The 24153-nt window shown below is 37.1% G+C and overlaps 1 protein-coding gene across 1 annotated transcript in view; it reads left to right on the forward strand.

Annotated features, from left to right (window-relative positions):
• The window catches only part of fbxl17 (F-box and leucine-rich repeat protein 17), a 509283-nt gene that overhangs the window by 162475 nt on the left and 322655 nt on the right, over nucleotides 1-24153 (forward strand). The window contains 1 exon segment of the mRNA XM_052020204.1: nucleotides 15767-15897. Within this exon segment, the coding sequence (XP_051876164.1) occupies nucleotides 15767-15897 (131 nt within the window).

The following is a 24153-nucleotide window of genomic DNA, read 5'->3' on the forward strand; positions in this document are numbered from 1 at the left end:
CTGTGCCATATCACTGACAACATTACCATATTCCTTCCTTACCTCAAAGATTGAATGGCATCTTGTGTTAATCATAAGATTGCTATATTGTTCATTGCCAAACACTGGATAGTGATCTTACGTAAATTATGTAAACAAAACACCAGTTACTTTTTTACAATTCCGGCATTTTTGCTTTCAATGTAAAGGAACAACTCCAGAAAGAAAGTCAAGTTAATAGTTCAGGTGAAGGAGATACTTTGTGATTCTATAGAAAAGGTAGCAGGTATGTTTTATCTCTAAAGCTCGTGAAAGATCAATAGAATCTTGTTAGTTTTTTTTTGCAGAATGATTTGCTAATTTATTCTACCAATTTTACATTAACTTGAATGAAGTAGAGTTCTTTTGCCAGAAGCAAAATGAAAATGACTGAATTTCCTTAAATCAATTTATGTACTTCATTCTTTTCATATTGCATTTGGAGATATTAGAGTATAATTTGGCAACTTGGTAGCAAATTGAGTGTCCTGTTTGAATTATTATTTGCATGTTTGCAACATCTGCCTTGAACAAGTGCAAACAGCCAGTGTTTTCAAATATACTTGCCTGAATGTTCATCCCCAGTCAGTAAGGCTAAAAGTTTGTAAATGGAATGAATTCCATTAAAGTGTAACATGTTGACTCCATTGTCTGGCAGCTTCTGCTTAACCTGCTGAAACTGAATTTCTCGGGAAGTTCCCTGGTGCATTTTAGTTAATACACTTGAGAAACCATGTCACAAAGAAATAAGCAGCTGTGATTAATCACAATGAATTGCTGAAAATGGCTTTAAAATATATATCAAATTTAAAAACGTGTTAATATAATTTGGGATTAGCCATCAATTTCTGAATTAATTTACAGAAAATAATTCAAAATCTTTCACAGCATGCCCAATTAATATCTTTTAATTTTGGTCTTAAAATTAAGTCTTATCCGATGAATAAACACAATTATTGGAAACTACTAGTGCTGATTAATTCATCCTGGAAACGTGGTCAGTTTTGTGAGAGAGGGTAAATTTCTGGCATGACGATTTTTAAAATAGTACAAAAGCTCATAAAAGCTCGAGTTGTTCAAAATGGAATTTGACCTCAAAGTTCCATGATCTTCTGCTGTGGTGTTTACTGCTATTGCCAGATTACACCAATAAAAACTGTGCAGGTGAGTGGAAACTCCAGTCTGTCCTCCTTTCTAAAGTTTGTTCTGCATTTCTTGGCAATAAATGTTTCCCACAGCTGTGATGGTGTGTTTCATATTGAGGACCATTAATTGAAGTTTTATGTTTGGCATTGACATCATACTTCATTATGTTGCAAATTGACAGAACATTGATCTGAAAATGTCATTATCACATCCAGGACCTTGAACGTTATGCTAAGTGGTATATTATCCTAAATGAATGATAAGGAGAGAAAGAGGGTTAAAGAAACGTGGTGAATTACAGTCACAGGCAATATAGGCAGGAACAGGGATAAAGAATCACTCCAATGGAGAGCAGATTAAGTAGTGGAGAGGAAAAAAATTGACAGGAGGGAAAGGTGAGAAGAAAATTAAAACCAATAAGCAAATCAGAAGCATCTTTTCTTCTGTAATTAGTGGTCTCATAGTAAAATATCACATTCAGAAGTGGTACATTTCCAAACTCTAATCTTTTCACAATCATATTATAATTTATAGAGTTTCCATTAATGGAGATTTTGGGTCCAAAAGCTTCATGTCTGGGAACATATTTACTCACAAATTCTTTTTGATCTCATAACTTGCTATGTAATTGATAATTGTTCCAACTAACATACAGTGAGCCCAATCTTTTTCAGATGCTCACCAAACAGAATGCAGCTTTCCTTTCATAGTAACCTTGAAGTTAAAAGTGGGTAGTTTAATGGAATACTTTTAAACCAAGAACAAGAAGTTGAATGCAAACTGTGAAATGTCTGTGACTAATTAAGTATCAGACAACTGATTTTTTTTTCTCTCATGGTCCTTAGACTTACTGCCTTTTATCGGTTGCCAGGTTTTGAACACTGAATTTATTGTTTAAACATTTCAGTCAGAGTGTTGTGGTATTCTTTTTCTTTGATAATTTCTCCCGCGCAGGTGTGCTTTCTTGCTGGATTGGATTGATCATCGATGGAAAATGAAACATATAAAACAAAATTTGACAGTATTTCTTTTTCTAATACAAGTGCAAATGCTATGAACATTTTGGACTGACTTTATTGAAAATGCTGGAAACACTCAGCAAGTCAGGCAGCTTCCACGGAAAGTAAAACAGTTAATGTTTTGGTCTGGACCTGAAACATTAACTGCTTTTTGAGCATATTCTGTTTTTATTTTCGGATTTCCAGAATTTTCACTTTTTTTGACTTTCAATGGACTGTCTTTATATTGACATACCACAAAGATATAGAGATTTGAATATAGTTTTTAATCTCTCCATGTACTGTAAGCATAATCTTGTGGATGTCGGCCTTGGTTATAAACGAACCTTGGTCACGTGGCTTAACATCAATGGAGAAGTGAAGGAGACATGAAGATATGAAATTGCAGGTTGTGTTAGAATAAAATTCTGCTACTGCTATCGATGGCCCATTGTGCCTCATAGATGTCCAGTTTTGTGCAATTGGATCCATTCTTAATCTTTTGAAAGCACAATAATGATGACAGGTAGTATGATGGATGATGTTCTTATTGTAAAGATGGTGCTTTGTCTCTGGAAGAAAATGTGAATAGCTGTCCTGCCAATGCTGTTACAGACAGACCCATCATCAATGAGCAGATTATATAATTATTTTTGTAATTGTAGAATACAGATAAAACAACTTAAGCTTCAGATTTTGTATCTATAAATAGAGAGATTAATCAATATTGATGCAATTGTTTACAAAGTACTACAATCCATAAATACTGCAGACAGAATGAGGAATAATTTTAATAACTTTCAATGTAAGGGTGAAAAGAATCAATCTAAGGATGGTGAAGGGAAATAGAGGGAAAAGAAAATAATGCTTTATAGCTTTTTAAGTTCTGGATGCTTGTTCAATTAAAAATATTTTAAAAAGCACACCATGAACAGCACCGACTCAGGGATGCTAGCCTCATGAAGCTACAGCACTGGTAAAAATGCATTCTAAATGGCATTCCACAACAATATCAGACAACCTTGTCAAATCCAGTAATTAATATCTGTGGACAATCATGAAATGGGAGGAGATAGACAGAGCTTGGTTTGGCTTGCTGCCCACATTTGCTCCTCACTTTTTGCATGGCTGCACTTACTATCTGTGGCTCTGTGGTTCCAATTGACCTCAAGGACCTTGTGAATTAGTGCCTTATGTTGGATCCTGAGCCCCAGCTCCCAAAACACCCCAATAATTCTTTTGCTGGTTTGCTGCTGTTGGTGGCTTTTTAAAGTTTTAAGCTGATGATCCAGACACCTCCACAATTTTGCCCACCCCTTCTCAGCTCAGTAACCACTGACGTGCTCATTCTCACTCTTGACACATTTAAATTTGATTAGTCCAATAATCTCGCAAATTAACCAGCTGCTCTTCTTTCAGCTTAATAAAAATTAGTTTATCCCAAATTGCTGTCCTTACATTGTCCTGTACCTAGTTTTCCTCACTAGCTCTGCATCTTCACTACTTGCATCTGCCACTCGTTTCCAAAAAATTTCAACTTGTAACCTTTTTAAATGCTTCATGAATTTGTCCCTTCCTATGTTTTGTGATCTCTTCTGACCCTGTACCTTCACCCTCTGTCTTTCCTTCACAATTGGCAGCAAAATTTCCAGATATTTAGACCCTATGTTCTGTTATTCCCACTCTATTGTCCTGTCTTCTAGCTCCAAGAATTTCGTTTTTGACCAAGTTTGTTATTTCTTCATGTGTTATTTCCCCTTTTGGCTCAACATTGAATTTTTTCTTCATGCATCCAGAGCTGCTCATGATAGTTTCAACAGTGAAGAATCTATTCAAATGGAAGTTAATGTTGCCCAGCAAAAAGGAAAGCAAAATTTGTTGCATTTTTCAGGGGCAGAGCCAATGCACGAACTCTGCCCCTGAAAAATGCAACAAATACACAAGGAAAGTACTTTCGTTGTACCCTGCATTTCTCCAATTGACTGTTACCACATAATTAGTAGAGAAGAAGGTCATTCAGTCCATCATATTTTGATGGCTCTTTGAAAGTTATCCAATTACCTTGCTCTTTCCCTATAGCCCAGAAAATATTTCCTTATCAGCTTTTTCTTTTAAAAGTGCTTCTAAGAGTCATGACAGAATCAATTTCTCAGTCTTCTCATTAAACATCATTGTCTTTTGGTGGGTCCAGACACAGTTGCCTCCAAGACTCCAGAGTGAGTTTCAGTATCCAAACCTCTTCTGAATGTTGTCTTTATTATTAAAACATAATTCAGCAAATTAATGCTGGTAAGGTGTGAACTGTGTAATAAGATTGTCAAATCTTTCCTGAATGCATTTATAATTTTATTTTATTTGATTAAATTTCACAGTTGATAGTTAATTTGAATTTTCCAGACCAGCCTCCATCAATCTTAAAGGAGCCATAGTATCATCTAAATGGATTTAGCATTGAATAAAATGTTTTGAAAACGCTGGAAAATAAAACATCTGCTCTTATGCATACAAGACATTTGTCACAGCAGTGAATCACTTTTTACACAAGTTGGCTTGCAATTCCAAGTGGAACAGCGCGTGAGCAAAATTTCAAAGCCTTTAAAAGATTCATGGTGAAAAGGTGACTATTAATGAAGCCAAAGAGGAAAATGTGTTTTCTAACTTTATTTGGTATCTTGCAATTCTCTACTCTCTGGGCGGCAGTACATATCATTGAGCAAAAAGTGACAGGGACAGACATTAAACTTGTTGCCTAGTATAGAATGGCAAAGGAACTCTGGGGTCATGAGACAAACAAGAGAGTCAGTGAGTCAGTTATCACTGCTTCCCCGATGGAATGTGTATTACTTCTCTGACTCTCTTGAGATAATGGAAGCTATTGTTGTGAACTATCTGATCTAGCAGCAAAGTGCTGGTCAATCTTGTGAATGAAATGGGGTTTTAAATTCTATTTTTACAAGCCACCTGTGTAAATATTTAATGTCAGACAATAAGCATCATTGTGCTCTTTCTGTTGATGATGTATTGTTGCACTTTGCTTTAATTGCCCACTAGTTTTGTATCAGGTACACACTTATCAAAGAGATTAGTATTGTCCTAAGTTATGATATTTGAATAAAGCAATTAAAATTGCATAATTATTTCCTTAGGGTATTTTTTGAAATAGTTTCCCTAACTTGATGACACTTGAAGCATTTATTTTTACAGAACCAAATATTCTTTACTCTGATACCCATACTGGCAGTTCTGCATCTGTAAATCCATGCTTCAGTGGAATTAATATTAGGAATGTGAGTTGCCTGTAATTCAGCCATTCTTCTGAGTTAAATGCAGTCAAAAGTACTTGATGCTGATTTTATACAGTTATTGCATTGACCATAATCATCTTAACATCTAAGAGTGATGAGATTAATGGCAGGAGAACAAATGAGTTGCAGCAACAACCAATAAATGGCACAAGCAAGATTACCTTGGCCTACCGGTTTGACACCTCATGTTTTCTGGATTTTGATCTGAAGCAGCAGTGACTGAAAAGTCAAACATTTTAAATGTTACACATGCAAGTGTGTGGCAAGGTCAGCAACTGAAGTTTAAGCTCAGTGGTGGGGAAACTTTTTTTATCAGGGACAGAATTAGCTGTCACTTGGACAAGTGTGGATTGATTAGGGAAGCCAGCATAGATTAGTTAGATCACATTTAACTAATTTGATAGAGTTATTTGATGAAGTTTCAGGGTTGACGAAATGAAGTTGATGTTGTGTATATGGGCTTTCAAAAGGGCTTTGATAAAGTGCATCCTAATAGGCATGAGATGAAGATTAAGGGCTATGGACTGAAAGGGACAGGAGAAGCATGGACAGAAAATTAACTAAGTAACAAGAAATAGAGGAGATGAAGAGAGACTGCAAAAGCGTTAAGTTCAGAGGGATCTTAGTGTTTTAGTGAATGAATAGCAAAAAAGTTAACAGGCAGGTCTAATAGTTAGTTAAGAAGGCAAATAACATGTTGGCCTTTCTTGCAATAGGGTTGGAATTTAAGAATAGGGAGATCTTGTTATTGTTGTACAGGGTGTTGACGAGACTACATTTGGAATACAGTGCATGGTTTTGGTCACCTTATCTAAAAAAGGGATGCAGTAGCATTGGAAGCAATACAAAAGAGATTCACCACTAATTCTTGGGAGTTTAAAATAATGAGGGGTGACCTTATTCAGACATATAAGATCCTAAGGGTACATATTGAGACGTTTTCACTGGTGGGACAGTCATGAACAAGGGGACGTAGCTGCAAGATAAGGGGCCAGTCATTTAAAACTGAGGTGTGTGGAAATTTCTTCTTTCAGAGGGAAGTGAATCTCTGGAATTCTGTGGCCCCAAGGGTGGTGGAGGCTTGATCGTTCCATATATTTAAAGTGGAGATAGATAAATGCTTGAAAGATCAAGGAATTAAGAGTTCAGGGGAACTGGCATATAAGGGGAGTCGAGGCCAGCATAGATCAGCCATGATCATATTGAGTGGTGGAGCAGGGTTAAGGAGCATGGTAGCCTACTCCTGCTCCTATTTTCTTGTGTTCTTGAAAAAATCCTAGTCTGCTCCCAAAGAGAGAGAGAGACTAATTCTCCTGGGTGACTTCAACAGCATGGTGGGAAGATGCACAACCACCAAGGTGTGATTGTTGAGAAAGAACTCAGAATCAGATTTATTATCACTGACGTGAAATTTGTTGTTTTGTGGCAGCAGTACAGTACAAAGACATAAAATTACTATAAATTGCAAAAATAAATAGTGCAAAACTTAAAGGAATAATGAGGTAGTGTTCGTGGACCATTCAGAAATCTGATGGCGGAGGGGAAGAAGCTGTTTCTGAATTGTTGAGGATAGGCTAACTCCAGTGGGGCCCTTCTCCTGACAAAATGCTTGGAACATGACCTTGTCATGATGAACACCTCAGTTTCCTCAGAGGGATAAGCACAAGACTTCAGATACAGTGTAAAGCTTTTGTTTTGCATGCCATCCAGACATATCATGTCATAGATAATTACTTCAAGGTAGTGAAAAGAGAAGAGAATGCAGAATATAGTGTTGCGGTTACAGAGAAAGTGCAGTGCAGATAGACAAATAAAGTGTAAGGGCTATGACAAGGTAGATTGGGAGATCAAGAGTTCAGGAGCTCATCTTTTAGTGTATGAGAGGTCTATTCAAGAGACTGATAATAGTGCGATAGAAGCTGTCCTTGAGTCTGGTTGTTCATATGCTCAAGCTTTTTTATCTTCTATCTGATGGGAGAGGGGAGAAGAGAGGATGACCTGGGTGGGAGGGGTCCTTGATTATGTTAGCTGTTTTCTTGAGGCAGTGGGAAGTGTAGATGGAGTCAATGGAGGGCAGCCTGGTCTGCATGATGGACTGGGTTGTGTTCATAATTTCTTGCTCTTGAGCAGAGCAATTACCATACCAAGCTATTATGCATTCGGATAGGATGTTTTCTATGGTGCATCTATAAAAATTGGTAAGAGACAGATCAAAGATTTGTCCTGTAATGATCAGGTGACAGTCATATCATTGAAAATCAGTGGAAGAACTGTTTGAATTCTTCCATTAAGCCAATCAGATTGTTAGAATGCAGCAAAACCAACAAGTCACACAGGTGGCAGAAGGAAGACATTCACCTAATTTTCAGAATAACCTATCAGGTTTGATGAAGGACATTCTGTTAATATTTTGACCCTCTTTTTAATCTCCCCTGCTGGAATGGTATTCACACAAGGATCATCGGAGATGTTCCCCATGATTGACACAGGTGGAGTTAATGATTACGATGAATGTTTGCAAAATTTGTGACTGATCATCTGTACAGAATTGTAAAATGTTACGGTGCAGATCCTGCCCATCTGGTTCATCAAGTATGTGCAGCTGTTTTTGTTTTATCTGAACTACCAACTTCTATACATCATCCTTGACACAATTATGTTCTACTTAAAACATTTGTATGAAGTTAATGAGGCATAACTGTTAAAAGATTTGCTGATTCTAAATACTTTCTCTTTTTATGAATTCCTGCAAGCCCCATGAGGAGGAGCCATCCTCCTCCCCAGAAACCCCTCAGTTCCTAGAAGGTCAGAAAACTCCTGAGCTGACACGTAACTGTCTGGACCACCTGAATCTCTTCAGGCAGGCAGCTCCCCTGAACAGCCTCAAGTGATATTGCTGTGGCCATGATCTGCCATGAGTAATTGTTGTGAAGTTATTATTCCAATTTGGTCTCTTTTATTGGAAGAATGTTGAGAGTTAATTTCCCACCCTCTAATTTGTAGCCAGTTCATACTTTCTAGAACCTCCATATTAAATGCTCCACACTCATGTAATATTTGGTGCTTGCCATTTTGTTTCTACCTTAAAAGCAGGAGTATATTTCTCCTGTGGTGATGTAGCACTCCTTGGAGTCACTTTCTTGACTTCACCTGTGCTGTTTTAATATTTTTTCATATCAACAGTGTGATGGCATAGGGGGCCCTATGAACGAGAGCAAAAACTGGCTAATAAGTCATCCCTGGCCATTTTTCTTGCACAACATCTCACGGGCTCTGGGAATACATAGGAGCATTTTACCTGCCAGACTGCTCATCTGGATTCCACTACTGAATATTAAAAATGCAAAAGAAAATGCAGCCGACAGTTGGCAGTTTGAGTAATTTGTCTGATCTTTGATCACCATGTCCCAAAGGTCACATGTATAACGCCTCCCAATGGTAGATCAGAGCTAGGTTGAAAGAGGTTCATGCAGGCAAGATTCATGATTTGCCCTTCTGTTTTAACCTTCACCATGTAGCTAAGCTCATAACTTGGTAAATTTTGCAGCTGAAGTTTCAAGTTTTCCAGGACCAAGAATTTTTGGCAATGAACTCCCATTGATGAACTGTTTTAGAAACAGATTTAACTTTTTCGCTGCTTTCAAGTCTTAAAACAAAAGACACCAATGCTACTGTAGGCTATTTTTTGATCTCTCATCAGTATTTTAAAAATCACTTTACCTCTGAATCTATTACAGTCTATGCTCAGGAGGAATGAATCACATGGCCAGCAAAAACTAGCACCTTTTTCTTCTTGTTGCACATCAACATATTTTTTTAAAGACTGTAATTCAGGAATAATTTGTTTGAAAGAGAAACAAGAAGGATTTTAAGTGACCAGGTAATAAAGGCTCACCTTGTTTTCGACATTGTATTTCAATGCCGAATGCTGGAGATATGAAGTATAAACTGCAATTGCTGGAAATCTTTGCCATCATTTTCTTTTTCCTTCACTGTAAAGATTTTGAACAATGTTTGGATCCTAAAACAGTTGAATTACTTCCACTAGTGTGGTCATTGATATCCTTCCCTTTATAACAATTTGCAAGGTAAAGTCTTGTACTGACAAAATGGAGACAGCTGAGAGGGAACAAGGGCTAAAGCAGATTTTTTTTTTAAAACTTCGGTGTGTGAAGTAGAGAATGTGGGAATATAGCTGTTCCATGGTAACCAACAGATAAAGAAGTGTTTTCACAGGCATAGGCAAAGCTACACGACACATTATAATGTTAGAGTGATTGTGATACAAAATTTACCTGATCAGTCTGATGGGAAAACACCAGACATCTGAAATAGACACTCTATTCTGAGCTCTGTCATGGGGGGAGATTACCAGGTGAACAGAGAAAGTTTCAAGATTGTACTCAAAACATCCTTGGAAAAAGTGCAAGATCCCCACAATCTCTGGAAACATCCTGTCCAAGGCTGTGCAAGGTGGAGAAGGAGTGCTTGGGATGGTGTTGAGAACCTAGAGGCCATGCATCAAGAGACACAGAAGCCCTGTGTAAATAACAGAAGGAGCGCACCATCTCACAAACTATCCACTCACTGACTTCATCAGACACCTCCTGCTTCATCCCCTAAAGCTTGAAGCTTGTAATTCTCTATCAACATCTCTGTTCTGCTTGATCTTACTTTCCTCCTTTCAGATTTTGGTCATTTGTGTTCCATTATATCCTTATATTTTTGATAACATTCCTGTAAAGTACCTCAGAATATTCAAGCCACAGTAAAGGTGCTGTATAAATGGAAGTTGTTGTTCAAAGTACACATTAAGTTAGTTTGTAAATGGAGATCTTTGTTGTTTATATTTTAATTGTGACTCTCACCAGTACCAAAGAAAAGTTATAGAAAATTCATTGATTTGTCTCCATCTTCCTGAAGCTGGTTGGCCCACTGTACATTTCCACTATTTCTGGTCTTTTTGGAGTTTTAAATTACTTTTTGAACATTAGTTTAAAGTTCTTTTTTGTAATGGACCTAAAATTGATTCTTAGGTAACACACTGCAAAAATTTTCCCAGGCTGAAAAACATTCAATCATCACAACCCTTTGTTTCTGGTTGCATCGGCATTCCTATATCTGGAAAAGCCAATGGGCTTCCATCTTCCTTACAAGCTTCCCATCTGGCATTGGGTTTGAGTGCCCTATGAATGTCCATTAACACAACACATCATGATCAACATTTTTTATTACTTTATCAAAGAAACCAGTGAAGTCATAGAGTCATACAGCACGGAAACAGACCCTTTGTATCTTGTCCATGTCGGCCAAGATGCCTATCTACGCTAATTCCAATTTCCTGCCCTTAGCCTAGATCTCTGTATTCCTATCCATATACCTGTCCAAATCCTTTTTAAGTGCTGTGACTGTAGCTACCACTACCACCTCCTCTGGCAGCTTGTTCCATATGCACACCACCCTCTGTGTGGGAAAAACTTGCCCCTCAGATCTCCTTTAAGTATTTCCCCTTAAACCTACGGCCTCTAGTTAGTCAGTGATAATTTGCCTAAATCCATTCTGACTGTCCTTGATTAGTACCTTGCCTTTTGAAATTAAGTTTTACTCTTACTCTGATTATTGTTTCCAGTAATTTCCCCACCAATGATGTTACCTGACCTTTTGTTTACTTGTTTATCCCCCATCTGTATCTGGAATAGTGCTATATATGGCCAATCTCCCAGTCCTCCAGCAGCACTTTTACATCTAATAATAATTGAAAAGTTGTGGCAAAGCTTTTACTATTTCAGCCTTTATTCCTTTAAGCAAACGTGTTGCATTGGGGTAGAGTCATGCTGGGGCAAACACCAGTCCTGGCCAGGGTTTCCCTGTAGAGCTCCTACTTTACATTGCTGATTTTGGCATAAGTCTGTGATGGCATCTTCTGGCAGTTGCAGTTGCTGGTGTGCTATTCTGGTGGACTTCTCATAGAGTCCAATGGAGTAGAGTGATCCTCTGCAGCCCTCCCAGCTCTTTGTATGGGAAATCTCCCTGCTGAAACTGGCTGTCATAATGATCAGTATATGCAGGGATGGTATCCTCTTTCCCTTCCACACCCCCTCACCTCCCCCATGCTAAGCTAGGGCCCATGCCTGTGTTCTGGAAGTTGGACTACCAGCAAAAGACTATGCTGGGAGCCATGCTTGTGTAGTCAGGTGGACGGTAATTTTAGGGCAATGGAGGTCCCCAATGGTTCATCAAATCTTTTTGACAAAACTCTACTAGTTGGCTGTGCAATACTTCAGTAGCTACCTGTCCATTTCTGAAATTCAATTCCATTGGCATCAGTGGAAGTGAATTTGGAAATAGAATGCCCCACTCAACCATTTATCTCAGTCTGTTTCAAGAAACCTTTTAGTTTAAAGTTTTGGCTGCACTTGCAAGTTAAGAAGAAGGTCTCCATCTATAGTTGTGGTTACCATGTAACTGAAAACTTATAACTGAACCATTTTATTTGAATGCACTTTGCTTGTATAGCTCTGCAGTTGCAAAGCTTCAAAATGATTTAGCAAACTATTTTCCTTGAGTAATTTTCTTCATATATAACAGGATAAATTATATGTTGTCAAGTACAAAATACCAGTTTTAACAGTTTTTGCAATGTGAAGCACTAGAGCTTTTCTTGTCTTTGACAAAAGACATACAATATTAGACTGTCCAACTGTGCGTATTTAAATATAGTTTGGCAGAGAACAGTTCTCGTCAGTTGGAGTCCTCTTGTAACATGCTGTGCAGTGCAATTTCCTTAAATGCTAAGTAAATTGCTGCGTTCTGCACCAAGGGATCAATATAAAATGTTCATGTAAGTCGTTTTTAATGGAGACTTAAGAGAATAAAGATATTTATTCTTGGATCAGAAAGTGATTAATCTGTTTCAGATAGGATTTAGTGTCATTGATTGGGTTTAATAAATACAAAAGACTTATGCTCAACTTGCCTTAATTCAGCACTTTGTTTATCTATAAACTTGAAATTGCACTGAGACAGAAGGTTAACTAGAACAGTATGTACAAGCAAAAATATATATGACTTACAAAAAGGTCAAAGCTTGGGCAATGGAAAGCTGCTTTGGTTGGAATTATTTAATATTTACAATAGAAACCACTTGTGTGAGACTGGCCAGCATGCCCGTCAACGTTTGAAAGGGATGATAGGGATTTATGGCTGTGCTGCTTGAAAAGATCACACCTATCTCACAGAACTCTCCCTGCAGGAAATGGCTGAGAGAAGCCAGCTCCATCCTCTGTGATTGACAGGCCTAGAAAACCTCCCAGAAATTGTGGAGAGCTACTAGTCTAGAGTGAAAGAGGAGCTCAAACATATCAGCATTAGTAAAAAAAAAATAACTATTATAGAAATTACTGGGACTGGAAGGCAATAAACTCCCAGGACCTGATAAGTTGCATCCTTGGAATTTGATGATGATGGTTGTCATTTTCAACATTCCATGGACCCACAGATTAGAAGGTAGCAAATGTAATTCCACTAATTAAGAAAAGAGGGAGAGAGAAAACTGGGAACAATAGAGCAGTTAGCCTGATTTCATTAGTGGGGAAATTGGAAGAATCTATTATTGTGGAAATGATAACAGGACATTTAGAATTAGTAATATTACGATCAGGCAGAATGAACATGGATTTACAAAAGAGAAATGATGTTTGACAAATCTCTGAGTTTTTTGAGGTTTTAGCAAGCAGATGAGGGCTAACCAGCTGATGTGGTATATTTGGACTTTAAGAAGGCCTGTGATAAGATGCCACTCAAGAGGTTATAAAACAAAAATAGAGTGCATGGCATTGGAGGTAATATGCTGGTGTAGACTGTGGATTGATTAGTGTAAGAATTAGTGATTAGTGTAGTGAATTAGTGATAAGTGTAGGAATAAGGGTGATTTTTCAGGAGGAAGGCTGTGATAAGTAAGGTGCTGCAGGGCTCAGTACTGGGGGCTTTGGTGTCTTTTATTTAAGGGATCATGGCAGATGAGCCAGTTTGTGTAGCCAGAGCCTCGGACAGGAGATTGCATTGTGGCAGATCAGGAGTCAGGGCCTTGGAAGAAAGATCACAGGGTGACAGATTGGGTGGGAAGTAGGGACTATGGCATCACCGTGATGGCAGATTTGGAGTCATTGGGTCTCAGGGGGTTTGGAAAGGTTGAAGGTGTTGGTGGTGGATAATCAGTATGGTGGAGGAATTGGTGTAGTTTGGAGAGTGGGAATACCTGCGGATACTCCTAGGATAAATTCCATCTCTGCTGCAAAAGGAACATTACATTGGGTATGATATCTACTGTAGAAATTATTTCAGGAATGAAAGGGTACTCACACATGCAAGTCTCTGATTAAATTTAGGGAGTGGAACGAAGCAACACTAAAATGGTTGCTATTGTGTTTCACTGCAGAAAAGCATTATTTTTCAGGCACAGAACACTGGAAGTAAAAAAAATGCAATTTTATATCTTGGCACACCTTTGTTTTAATTGTAGCCTGCAGTGAAAACAGTTTTTCTCTGTTGAGTTTCTTATGATCTTTGATAACTTTAGAAACCTTCATTAGATCAGCATCACTACATCTCCCTGTTTACAACTCCTCTCTCTGTATTGCTCACAAATATGATCTCTACTGTTCTAACAAAGAGAAAGTAATGTTTCAGAATTTCTTCACAAGTAACCTCTTTATCCTGGTGTTATGGTCCCCTGGCCAAACGTTTGCCTTGCGTGCTGTACAAGTTCACATTTCTTGCAATTGTTTTGTTCCTTAATCAGAATAATATTTTTGGAAAAGCCATAGATTAAGTGGAATTTCTGTTCCATATTCCATATGCTACATTTTTAAAATTTCTTAAGGATGATTCCACATGCAATATATACATGATGAATTACTATTCATTAAAGGAATTCTGCTATCAAAAACTTGAAGCAGAATGAAAGAGCAGACAAAGCAAACTTAATTTAATTTTATGCTCAAGGCTTGTATTTGTCTATTTTTCAATGGGGAAAGAATGCTAAAGTAGTAAAGCTTTCTCTATTGTAACAACTTCCAGTTTTCTCAATTGTGACCAAAGTTCATGGTGTCAGAAGCTAGTCTGCACTAACAAAGGCTAAATGCAGTAATTCCTAAAAAAAAATCTTCAGGTGCTTTTTCCTGACCATTACTTATCTATATGCTATGTAAAGTTAGATATGAAAATATACATTATTTGATCAATGTTCCTTGAAGTAACAGGATTAAATTTTCATGGGGTTTTCCCAAATTTACACCCAAGTTTCAACAGAAGATTCACAAAATCCATGGAGAAGCAGCATCAAGGTCATTCATACCATTTTTCCAGGCCCGTCTGAATCTTCCTGGAAAGATGGCCATTGATTGTGCACCCACAGACCGTTGAATAAGCTTCCCGAAAAGGCACTTTAATTAGATGTGGTGTCCCATGTTTTACTTATTGCCTCGAATATAAGTAGGCTTCTGTTTCTTCTCTCTCTCTCTCTCTCTCTCTCTCTCTCTATATATATATATATGTGTGTGTGTGTGTGTGTATGTGTGTATATATATATGTGTGTGTATGTATATATATATATATATATATATACACACACATATATATATATATATATATATATATACACACACACATATATATATATATAAAGAAAAGTCAATGTCCTCATTAAAACACATGCCAACAAATAACATCTTAACTCCGTACTCCATGTGTCAGTTTAGCAGGTAGGCTTAAAGCAAGTTCTGCTGCAATGTGCTTTAAATTACAGTGCATAATTATCAGAATTCAAAGCTGTGCTACACAAAGCACGTATGCAATGTGCATCAGCTGTTGGTTGTTTATTAAACACCCATAGATAACATCAGTAAATGGAAGATTAAAATTACTCTTAGAATGTATTTGCAATAGAACAGGCCATTCAGCCTGTCTGATCTGTGCTGGTTCTTATCCTCCATTTGAGTCCCTCCATACTTCAGTAAATATGGCATCAGCTTATCTTCTGTTTCTTTTACCCTCCTGCATTTATCTCACTTCCCCTTGAATACATTGTACAATTTGCCTAAGTTAGTCCATGCAATAAAAAAATTCTTGGAAATAATTCAGTCATGATTTTACTGAAATAAGAAAATGGCTTGAGGGATTAAATAGCCTATAGATGATCCTTTTGTAGATTCCCTATTACAGTTGGTTATTGTGATTTACAACATGAATCATAGCACAACAGTGATGCATTTCAATATTTATTTTTCTTTTCATCCTAAGCTGAAGGATCTCATCAGTCTTGATCTACGTCACATAACGGAGTTGAATAATGAAACAGTAATGGAGGTGGTGAAGAGATGCAAGAATTTAAGCGCTCTGAATCTATGTCTGAACTGGAGCATTAACGACAGGTACAGTAGTGTTTTCTGAGTACATGCAATAACCTAATATAAACAGTGCAAACTCCAACACAACACTTTTTCTCCATAGCTACATGTTTTGACATCACAGGGAAAATGAATACATATGTCTTTGTACGATGTTAACTGCAGCAATTAAGGACATCTGTAGTACAAATAAGACTCAGATGTTTGAAGAGCCAATCATTGCACTAATTGGCAATCTTCTTGGAAAAAACATGAAGCAAGCTTAAGAAGCATGAGGAAAAGTAGCTCTTTCACAGCAGTTGTTTTGTGAAGCTTCTAAGACAGTCTATACCATTTTACTCATTGACTGAGATTTCCTGAATTTTGGATTAATTTGTATGTTTGTTATGTATATTTACTCCAAACTATTTCTTTATGATTGAATTACAGCATTGTAAGTTATTTTGCTAAAGGTTGCAAAATAACTGAGAGCAACACTGATTATGCCATAAATAGGGTGGGAGTTAAGTCAGTAAAAAGAATGGCTGAGGTTTAAAATAGGGTGGTGATTTGTTGATGCATTTTTATTGCTTCTCCTCAAAGCTGACGTTGCTGCTTATTATGCCAGATACCTGTAATGCAGATTTTAAAATGAAACAAGAAGAGGTTGTGCTGCAGAAAACTTCAAAACATAGAAAATGATTGATTGCTGATGTCCAATTGTTAGATATACAGAATGTCCTGTGTGAAATTGTATCTTAGTACTTATAGATAGAGACTGCACATGACTGCTTCTCAGCCACTAACTTAGTGGACTTAGTGGGTTGTTGGTAGCAATGCTGCTTATCTCATGCCACAGGAATTTGTGCAGCTTCAGTTAAGTTCTCAGACTAAAAACTGATTATTTTTTTTAAATGATTCCTTTATTTATTTGAGACGGGCAAAGAGGGTCATGTGGTGAAATCATGCTTGAAAAATTTGTGTCTCTTGAAAAATTAATCTCTTCTTCATACAGATGATATGTTGAATGCTAGCATTCCATACTTCTGTTGTATCTTCTTTTATGGTTGTAGTGATGTCGAATTTTTTTTGTAGAATTTTGATACATAAACAGTGAAGATAGCTGACTTTTAAAATTCTTCAATTTTCTGAAGCATTAGTCATGATTACATAAGAAGACAACTATTCCATGGTTCCCAGACTATAGCGCATGCTGAAATTACAAGAATGTCCCCTTGAAAGAGCAAAGTGCAATGGATCTCTTTCTTGACATGTAGGCAGAAATTGGGACATAATATTTATGTTTAACATAAACAGCATTTTAATAGCTTGATATTATAATTGTGAAGAAGCTGTTATTTGCATATTGAACAAAGATGTTTTATTATCACCTACAATGCACCCCATTTAGCCAGCAAGGCAGAAATGGCCTTCCAGCTGAGAACCTTTCATCCTTGCCTCCTCCTCTGGCTTTATTCTATGCATTTTCTCTCTGTCCTGTTACTCTTAAAAGGAATGCCAAATAATGCAGACTAATGTGCCCATTTCTGGATGCAACTAGTTTTGTACAAAAATGATGAAATTGTCAAAGACTTCTTCAATACCTGCCACATCATTCATTGTGGTTGGTGGTTGTTCGTAACTTTAACGAACTGTGGAAAGCATCGAACCCTGGCAGAATTGTATCTGTAGCCAGTTTCAGCAACAAACCTGGAAGTAGTTGATGATCCTTTTAAATAAGCCTGGTTGGGTGGAAGTGGTGGGAGGAGGTAGGGTGGTGGTAGAGCTTGATACTTTATATGAATGGTACCCATTGAAAATTGAAATATGTACTTATGGATCAGCTGCTGTATTGGAACTAATATAGCTCTTGTAGTTCCACTAACCGAGCTGAAATTTGCAGCTCATATTTCTTGCAATGAAGCAGGAACACCGGGAATATTGTTTCCAGTTTTAAAATTTTGGAGGGAATATTAGAGAAGTCACAATATGGTGGAGTGAGTTTGTTCTTATAGCCATTTAGAACTTAAGGCAAAAACTGATTAGTTTCAGAAAATTGTATAGGAATTGAGCTGGTATTTTTAAAAGTGCACACGAAAAGTACCAGCAATCTAATTAATTTGTGATTCATGAGAGAAAGACCTTCCCCATGTTGTGCATTCACTTTCATTCTAACAGAATACTGCAGTAATTCTTCAGTAATACACTTTTTTGGCAGGGAATAAATTAGATTTTTTTGGCTGCTGATATGTATTGCAAGGAAAATTTCAGAGCCACAGGAAGGGCATTTGCATCTAAGATGGTTATAAAGTGCTTTGCATCCTATGACACTTGTTCACAAAAAAATCATTTGTTGTCCCACGTGGCACCAGATGGCTCCAGACAGGATTCGGTAGGAATTGTAGTTTATTTTATTGGATCCAGGTTCAGGAGGAGGGAAAGCAACCAGTTGAATAGTTATGTTGACTCTGGCAAGACGAGTGACCAGATTAGGACGTGTAGATGAAACTATACACTGATCGGTAAAAAGGAAAATAATCCCCTGCAAGATAGAGATGCAGAAGATGCTATTAGTACACAAAGCTGACACCCTGGAAAATTTCTTTTCTATTTTGTTCTATTACCCTGGAAAATTTCCAGGGCAATAGAAAAAAAACTTGTTAACAAGACTTATAGCAGTAGTATTTATCAGCTCTGAAAATTAATCACAGATTAAATTTATATTTGTCCTTTAGTGGCTTAGATATCCTGACTTTGAATTCATCAATTACACCCTTGCAGACATTGTTCAGCCATAATTCAGGAAGATGAAAGGCTTGCATAAAGCTTACTGTCTCCATTTAACAATTAGGTATAGAGCAATTTTTTTTCATTATCAACATCTTTTGGCAACAATTGAATGGTTTATGCCACACAAACAATTTTGATAGGTATCCAAGATATTACAACTTTTGTAGCCATACAGGGGTGAATACAAACTTTTTATGTGCACAATACTTGTTTGTCTGCCAGAATGCTGTCATTTCCAAATGCTTTCATAAGACAGTCATATTTCTGAGCAATGTACATTCAAGGACCAGAGAATGGTTATGTCAGAATGTAATCGGCTTTACGTTTTGAATGTCACATCACACAGGAGTTTAAAAGGTGTGACAGGAGAATACTGGTGTAAATAATTTCACTTGGGAATAAATTCAGAAGATTATCTGCAACAGCAAAGGTGCATAACTGCAAGTTTTCCTTTTCCTCTCTTTCTCCCACATGTTCAAGTATATGGAATAAGTGTTGTCATTCTGTTAAAGACCATTAATGATTCATTTTTTTATTTACTGCACTCATCATTGTGAAAATTATCCATATGTCCCACTAAACATGCAGATGTACACAGTTAACAGCACACATTTATTCTGGTTATTGACATGGCTTCTATTATTCTGAGATGATGGTGAAAGGTTCCAGTTTATGTACTAAATTAGGGTTTTTAACATTTCTCAAAGATGTATCTGTCATTCTCTGGATTTAAGCATTTTAATCAAAAAGAACTATATATGCGGAATTAATCTGGACTTTTCTAGAGCTATATTAGCTATTTTGAATATGTATTGATTTCATTATACCCTCCTTTTTGAAGTGAATTAATGTGTGAGCCGATTGAGTTTACATCACTGAACATTTTGACAAACTTTTGTACAATAATTCATTGTAATACAATTTAATATTTTGACTTTGAAGAGCTACTGGTGACCGTGTTTTTCTCCCTTGGAATTTATAACTTTTCATCATGTAACTTACTTTGTAAGTTCATGATCAAGCTAAGTAGGTATTACATTAAATACATCTTGGGCAGTTTAGTAAAATACAATATATTTGAACACTACCAAAGAAAATCCATTACTGATCAAGGTGCTGATTATTAGATGCTGAGAAGGAAACCAAAATAGATTTGACCAGTTTATTTCAAAGCTAAATATTGTTTAGATTGAAAGTAAAAGTAATATGAAGTTTAATAATGTGATGGAAAGTAATTTGTTCACTTCTGAGCACTTAACTCTCTCATCATGTGTTTCTAATGAGATACGGCAACTTTTATATTGAGTTCCATTTAGCATGATCACTATGTTTTACATGTGATCAAATTAACATGTTGTTTTCTATTCACTTCGATTTCTATAGAGCATTTCTGATAGGATAGTCTGAAAAATCTCTGCATATTACTTCTGGGTACTAATAGCTGAGAAATAGACACATTAAGTAAGGAAGGAATTGAAATCTAGGTGGTTACAATGCAGAGTTCCCGAATATGATAGGGGAACCTGAGGATGTGTTGACTTTAAAAGCAAAAGCACAATCAATGGGACCAAGACCAAGAAAACAATAATGAAAAGAGCAAACATTGGATAAACAGACAAAAAACATCACACTGAGATTGGGAATGAAGAAAATATACCCAAGTGGGAGGGAAAGGAAAATAAAGAGAAAATTTGGAAGAGAGACTTAAAAGGAAACAGCAAAGCTCTTATAGAAACAAAGAAGAATAGGAGGAGGGTTTGGTCTCCTATCAGATTCCCTCATCTTCAGCTCTTTGTTACTTCCACCTATCACCTGCCAGCTCTTGCTCACCTCTTACCTCTACCTTTTTATACTGGCTATCTCTCCTCTCTCTTTCAGTCCAGATGAAGGGTCCCGACCTGAAACATCAACTGTCCATTTTCCTCCATAGATGCTGCCTGACCCGCTGAGTTCCTCCAGCATCTAGTATGTTGCTCCAGATTCCAGCATCTGCAGTCTCTTGGGTCTTCATTATCTGAAGAGTTGTGAATGGTGCTGAATATTGTGCTGAATGGCCTCAGGATATACAGGCAACATCCGGATATTGAATTACAATTAGCATGATCACTATGTTTTACCTGTGATCAACATGTTAATTTATTGATCATGGGTAAAACATAGTGATCATGCTAATTGAAACGAAGTATAAAAGTTGCCATATCTCATTAGGAACACGTGATGAGAGAGTTAAATGCTCACAAATGATCAAATTATTTTCTAGCTCATAATTACATCATGATTAAACCATATTATTTTTACTTTCAATCTAAACAATATATAGCAAAGAAGTGGCAAATGGAATTTTATCTGGATAAGTGTGAGGTGTTGCATTTTGGAATGTTGAATGGAAAAGGAAAGATGCAGTAAATGTGGAACCTTTAAGAGCAATGATGTGTCAAGAGATCTTGATGTGCAAGTCCGTAGCTTCCTATAAGTGGCAACACAAGTGGATAGGGTGGTAAGAAGGCATACAGCTTGTTTGCCTTCATCGGTCAGGGCATTCAGTATAAAAGTCGGGAAGTCTTGTTGCAACTGTTTAAAACTTCAGTTAGGCTATATTTGGAGTATTGTGTGCAGTTCTGGTCACCACAGTGCAGGAAGGATGCGGAAGCTTTGAAGAGGGTGAAGAAGTGGTTCATCAGGATGTTGCATGGATTGGAGAATATCAGTTATTAGGACAAACTTGGATTGTTTTCTCTAGTGCTCTGGAGGCTGAGGGGTGACTTGAGAGAAGTATATAAAATTATGAGAAGCACAGATAGGGTAGATAGAGTCTTTTTCTCTGGATGGAAATGACAAATACTAGAGGGCATAGATTTAAGGTGAGAGAGGGCAAGTTTAAAGGAGGTGTGCCTGGCAAGTTTTTTTTACACAGAGAGTGGAACATGCTGCCAAGGGAGGTGGTGGAAGCAGATACAATAGCAACATTTAAGAGGCATTTAGACAGATGCATGAACAGGCAGGGAATAGAGGGATATAGACTATATGTACGCAGATGGGATTAGTTAGATTAGCATCATGTTCGCAGCAGACAAAGGGCCTGTTCCTGTGCTGTACTGTTCTGTGTTCTATATCTGAGCAGGCTCAAAGGGCTAAATAACCTACTCTTCCTCCCATTTTCCCTTCCTCCTCCTATACACCACTCAGGTGTAATTTCTTCGTTCCCAATCTCAATGTGATTTTTTTTTGTCTGTTTATCCAATGTTACTCTTTTCATTATTGTTTTCTTGGTCTTAGTCCCATTGATTGTGCTTTCACTTTTAAAGTCATCACAGCCTGAAAACTCCTCAGGTTTCCCTCATGTTCAGGAACTCTGCATTGTAACCACCCAGATTCCGATTCCTTCCTTAATATGTGTATTTCTCAGCTATTAGTGCTCAGAAGTAATATGCAGACGTTCTTCAGAAAACCTACACAGGCAATCCCTGCTTGATATTCCCTGGAACTTTCAGAATAATTGATTGAAGAGTAAACCAAACGCGAAGAATACATTTTGTTCAAATCACTTCGATGTTTTATTCTGAAAAAAAAATTCTCAGGAATTTTTTTTCGTGCACAGTTTTTGGAAAAAGTGCCAGAATTGTTCTTAGACCACCATATTATGATTGTTGATTTGGAACGTCCTAGAGGAGGTTGAACGAAAGCAGCAGGGAACCAGGACTCGAGACTACCCCAAGACCCATATTATCTGAGCAGCAGATGATGTGGGCTTGGGAATCTAGTTTGTAAGAATTGAAGAGTAGTTCTTCAAGCTTGGCAAGCTCCAAAATGGTGTGAATTTCAGGATGTTCAGATGTCATGGTTCCTGGTTTACTGTGATACTCACTGTCAGTTACATCACTGCAATGTCTTTTTGAGAATGGAGACATAGTATGAAAATTTTAAATTTTTTTAAAAAGATTTTGGTGGTGGTGTCAGGGTGAGCACTTATTACCCATCCCTAATTTCCCTTGAATAGAACGGCTAGAGGTCATTTAAACAACAACCACATCGGTGAGTCTGGGTTGCATGTTGGCCCTATTGAGTAGGGATAGCAGATTTCTTCCTCTGAAGGGTATTAGAGAAACAGATGGGTTTTGATAACAATATAGTTGTTTTGTAGTCATTGTTACTAATGGGATTTTCATTCCAGATTATTAATTGAATTTAAAACCCATTGCTGCTGTGTGGGTTTTGAATTTGTGTCTCTAGACTATTAGTCTAGTCCTTTGGATAACTCAACCAAAGATCTGGACTAATTTAGTTGCTGTGCTATATGCACCATGGTGGGTCGATGACAATTACAGTCCTTTATGATAAAAATCCATCAGAATTCTTTGTTAGTGTTTGTATGTATTATAAAGGAAGAATGCTTTTGGTTAACACAATATGGTCCCTGGACTTTTCTTTCCTGCCACTGCTTCTGCACCCCCTCACCCCACCCCCCTCTACCACCGTGCACAGACTGCTTTGTCCTTAGATCTTAAATAGATTGAAATTGAATTGAACTTAATAAAAAAATTTCCAATCCTTTGAGTATCTTCTATTTGAATAGAGGTCCCTGGGTGATGTTCATTCACATGGGTAGGTCATCATTATTCAATACAGGTCAGTTCTGTGTGATGAAAATAGAAGTTTATCTGGCAACTGTCCATCAGCTAAATCTATGTGCTTAGTAAGTTGAAAAGCAGATTTGGAAGAGCAGGCGTGTCTGCTGTTATTTGAATATTTCCAAAGACAAATGTTTAATCTCATTGCTCGATTCCTGCTGTACACAGATTGACAACAATAATGGCAAAGTCATGTTATTTTCAATAGGCTTTTGGATACTGACCCTCTATCAAATATTTTTAAAATGAAAACAAATAATCTTTGGACACTATTAAATCTTCATTTCAATTTTGTTTTCCTGGGGATTTCAGGTTAATCAGAGAACTGTTGTTTGTGAGCTTCTATAAATGACATTTGAATGGGATTGCTATTTGTACCTTGTAGTAGAGACTTGGAGGCTAGAACCATCAATAATGAATGAATTATATGGATCGATGGCAGTTTAACATGTATGCATGTACAGATAATACTTTTTTAATGCAAAATCTATCAATACCTAGATTTCAATCAGTCAAAAATGGCACAAGCAGTAGATTACACATGAATTGAAAAGGCTGAATTAGGTTTATGTTTGCTGACATACTGGCTGCCTGGAAAGTCTATGGGGCCCTCTACAAATGCTGATAGAAATGCTGCTGCTGTGAGTTTTTTTTTTAACTTAATGATGAGTACTGCGCTGGAAGAAAGTACAATATTGTGTGCACTTTAATTACTCCCACTAATCAAACCTACATCACTCAAAGCAATAGCTGATGATGCCATTGATGTAATCAGTTTTCACAAATGTCTGTCGCCCACTAAATAATGTCAGCTTGTTTTAAATCATTAGAAAATAAAATAATGTGAGTACTGAATATTTGGAAATCCTTTCCACATTTGAGT

Source organism: Pristis pectinata, chromosome 7, assembly GCF_009764475.1.
Source record: "Pristis pectinata isolate sPriPec2 chromosome 7, sPriPec2.1.pri, whole genome shotgun sequence".
Lineage (NCBI taxonomy): Eukaryota > Metazoa > Chordata > Chondrichthyes > Rhinopristiformes > Pristidae > Pristis > Pristis pectinata.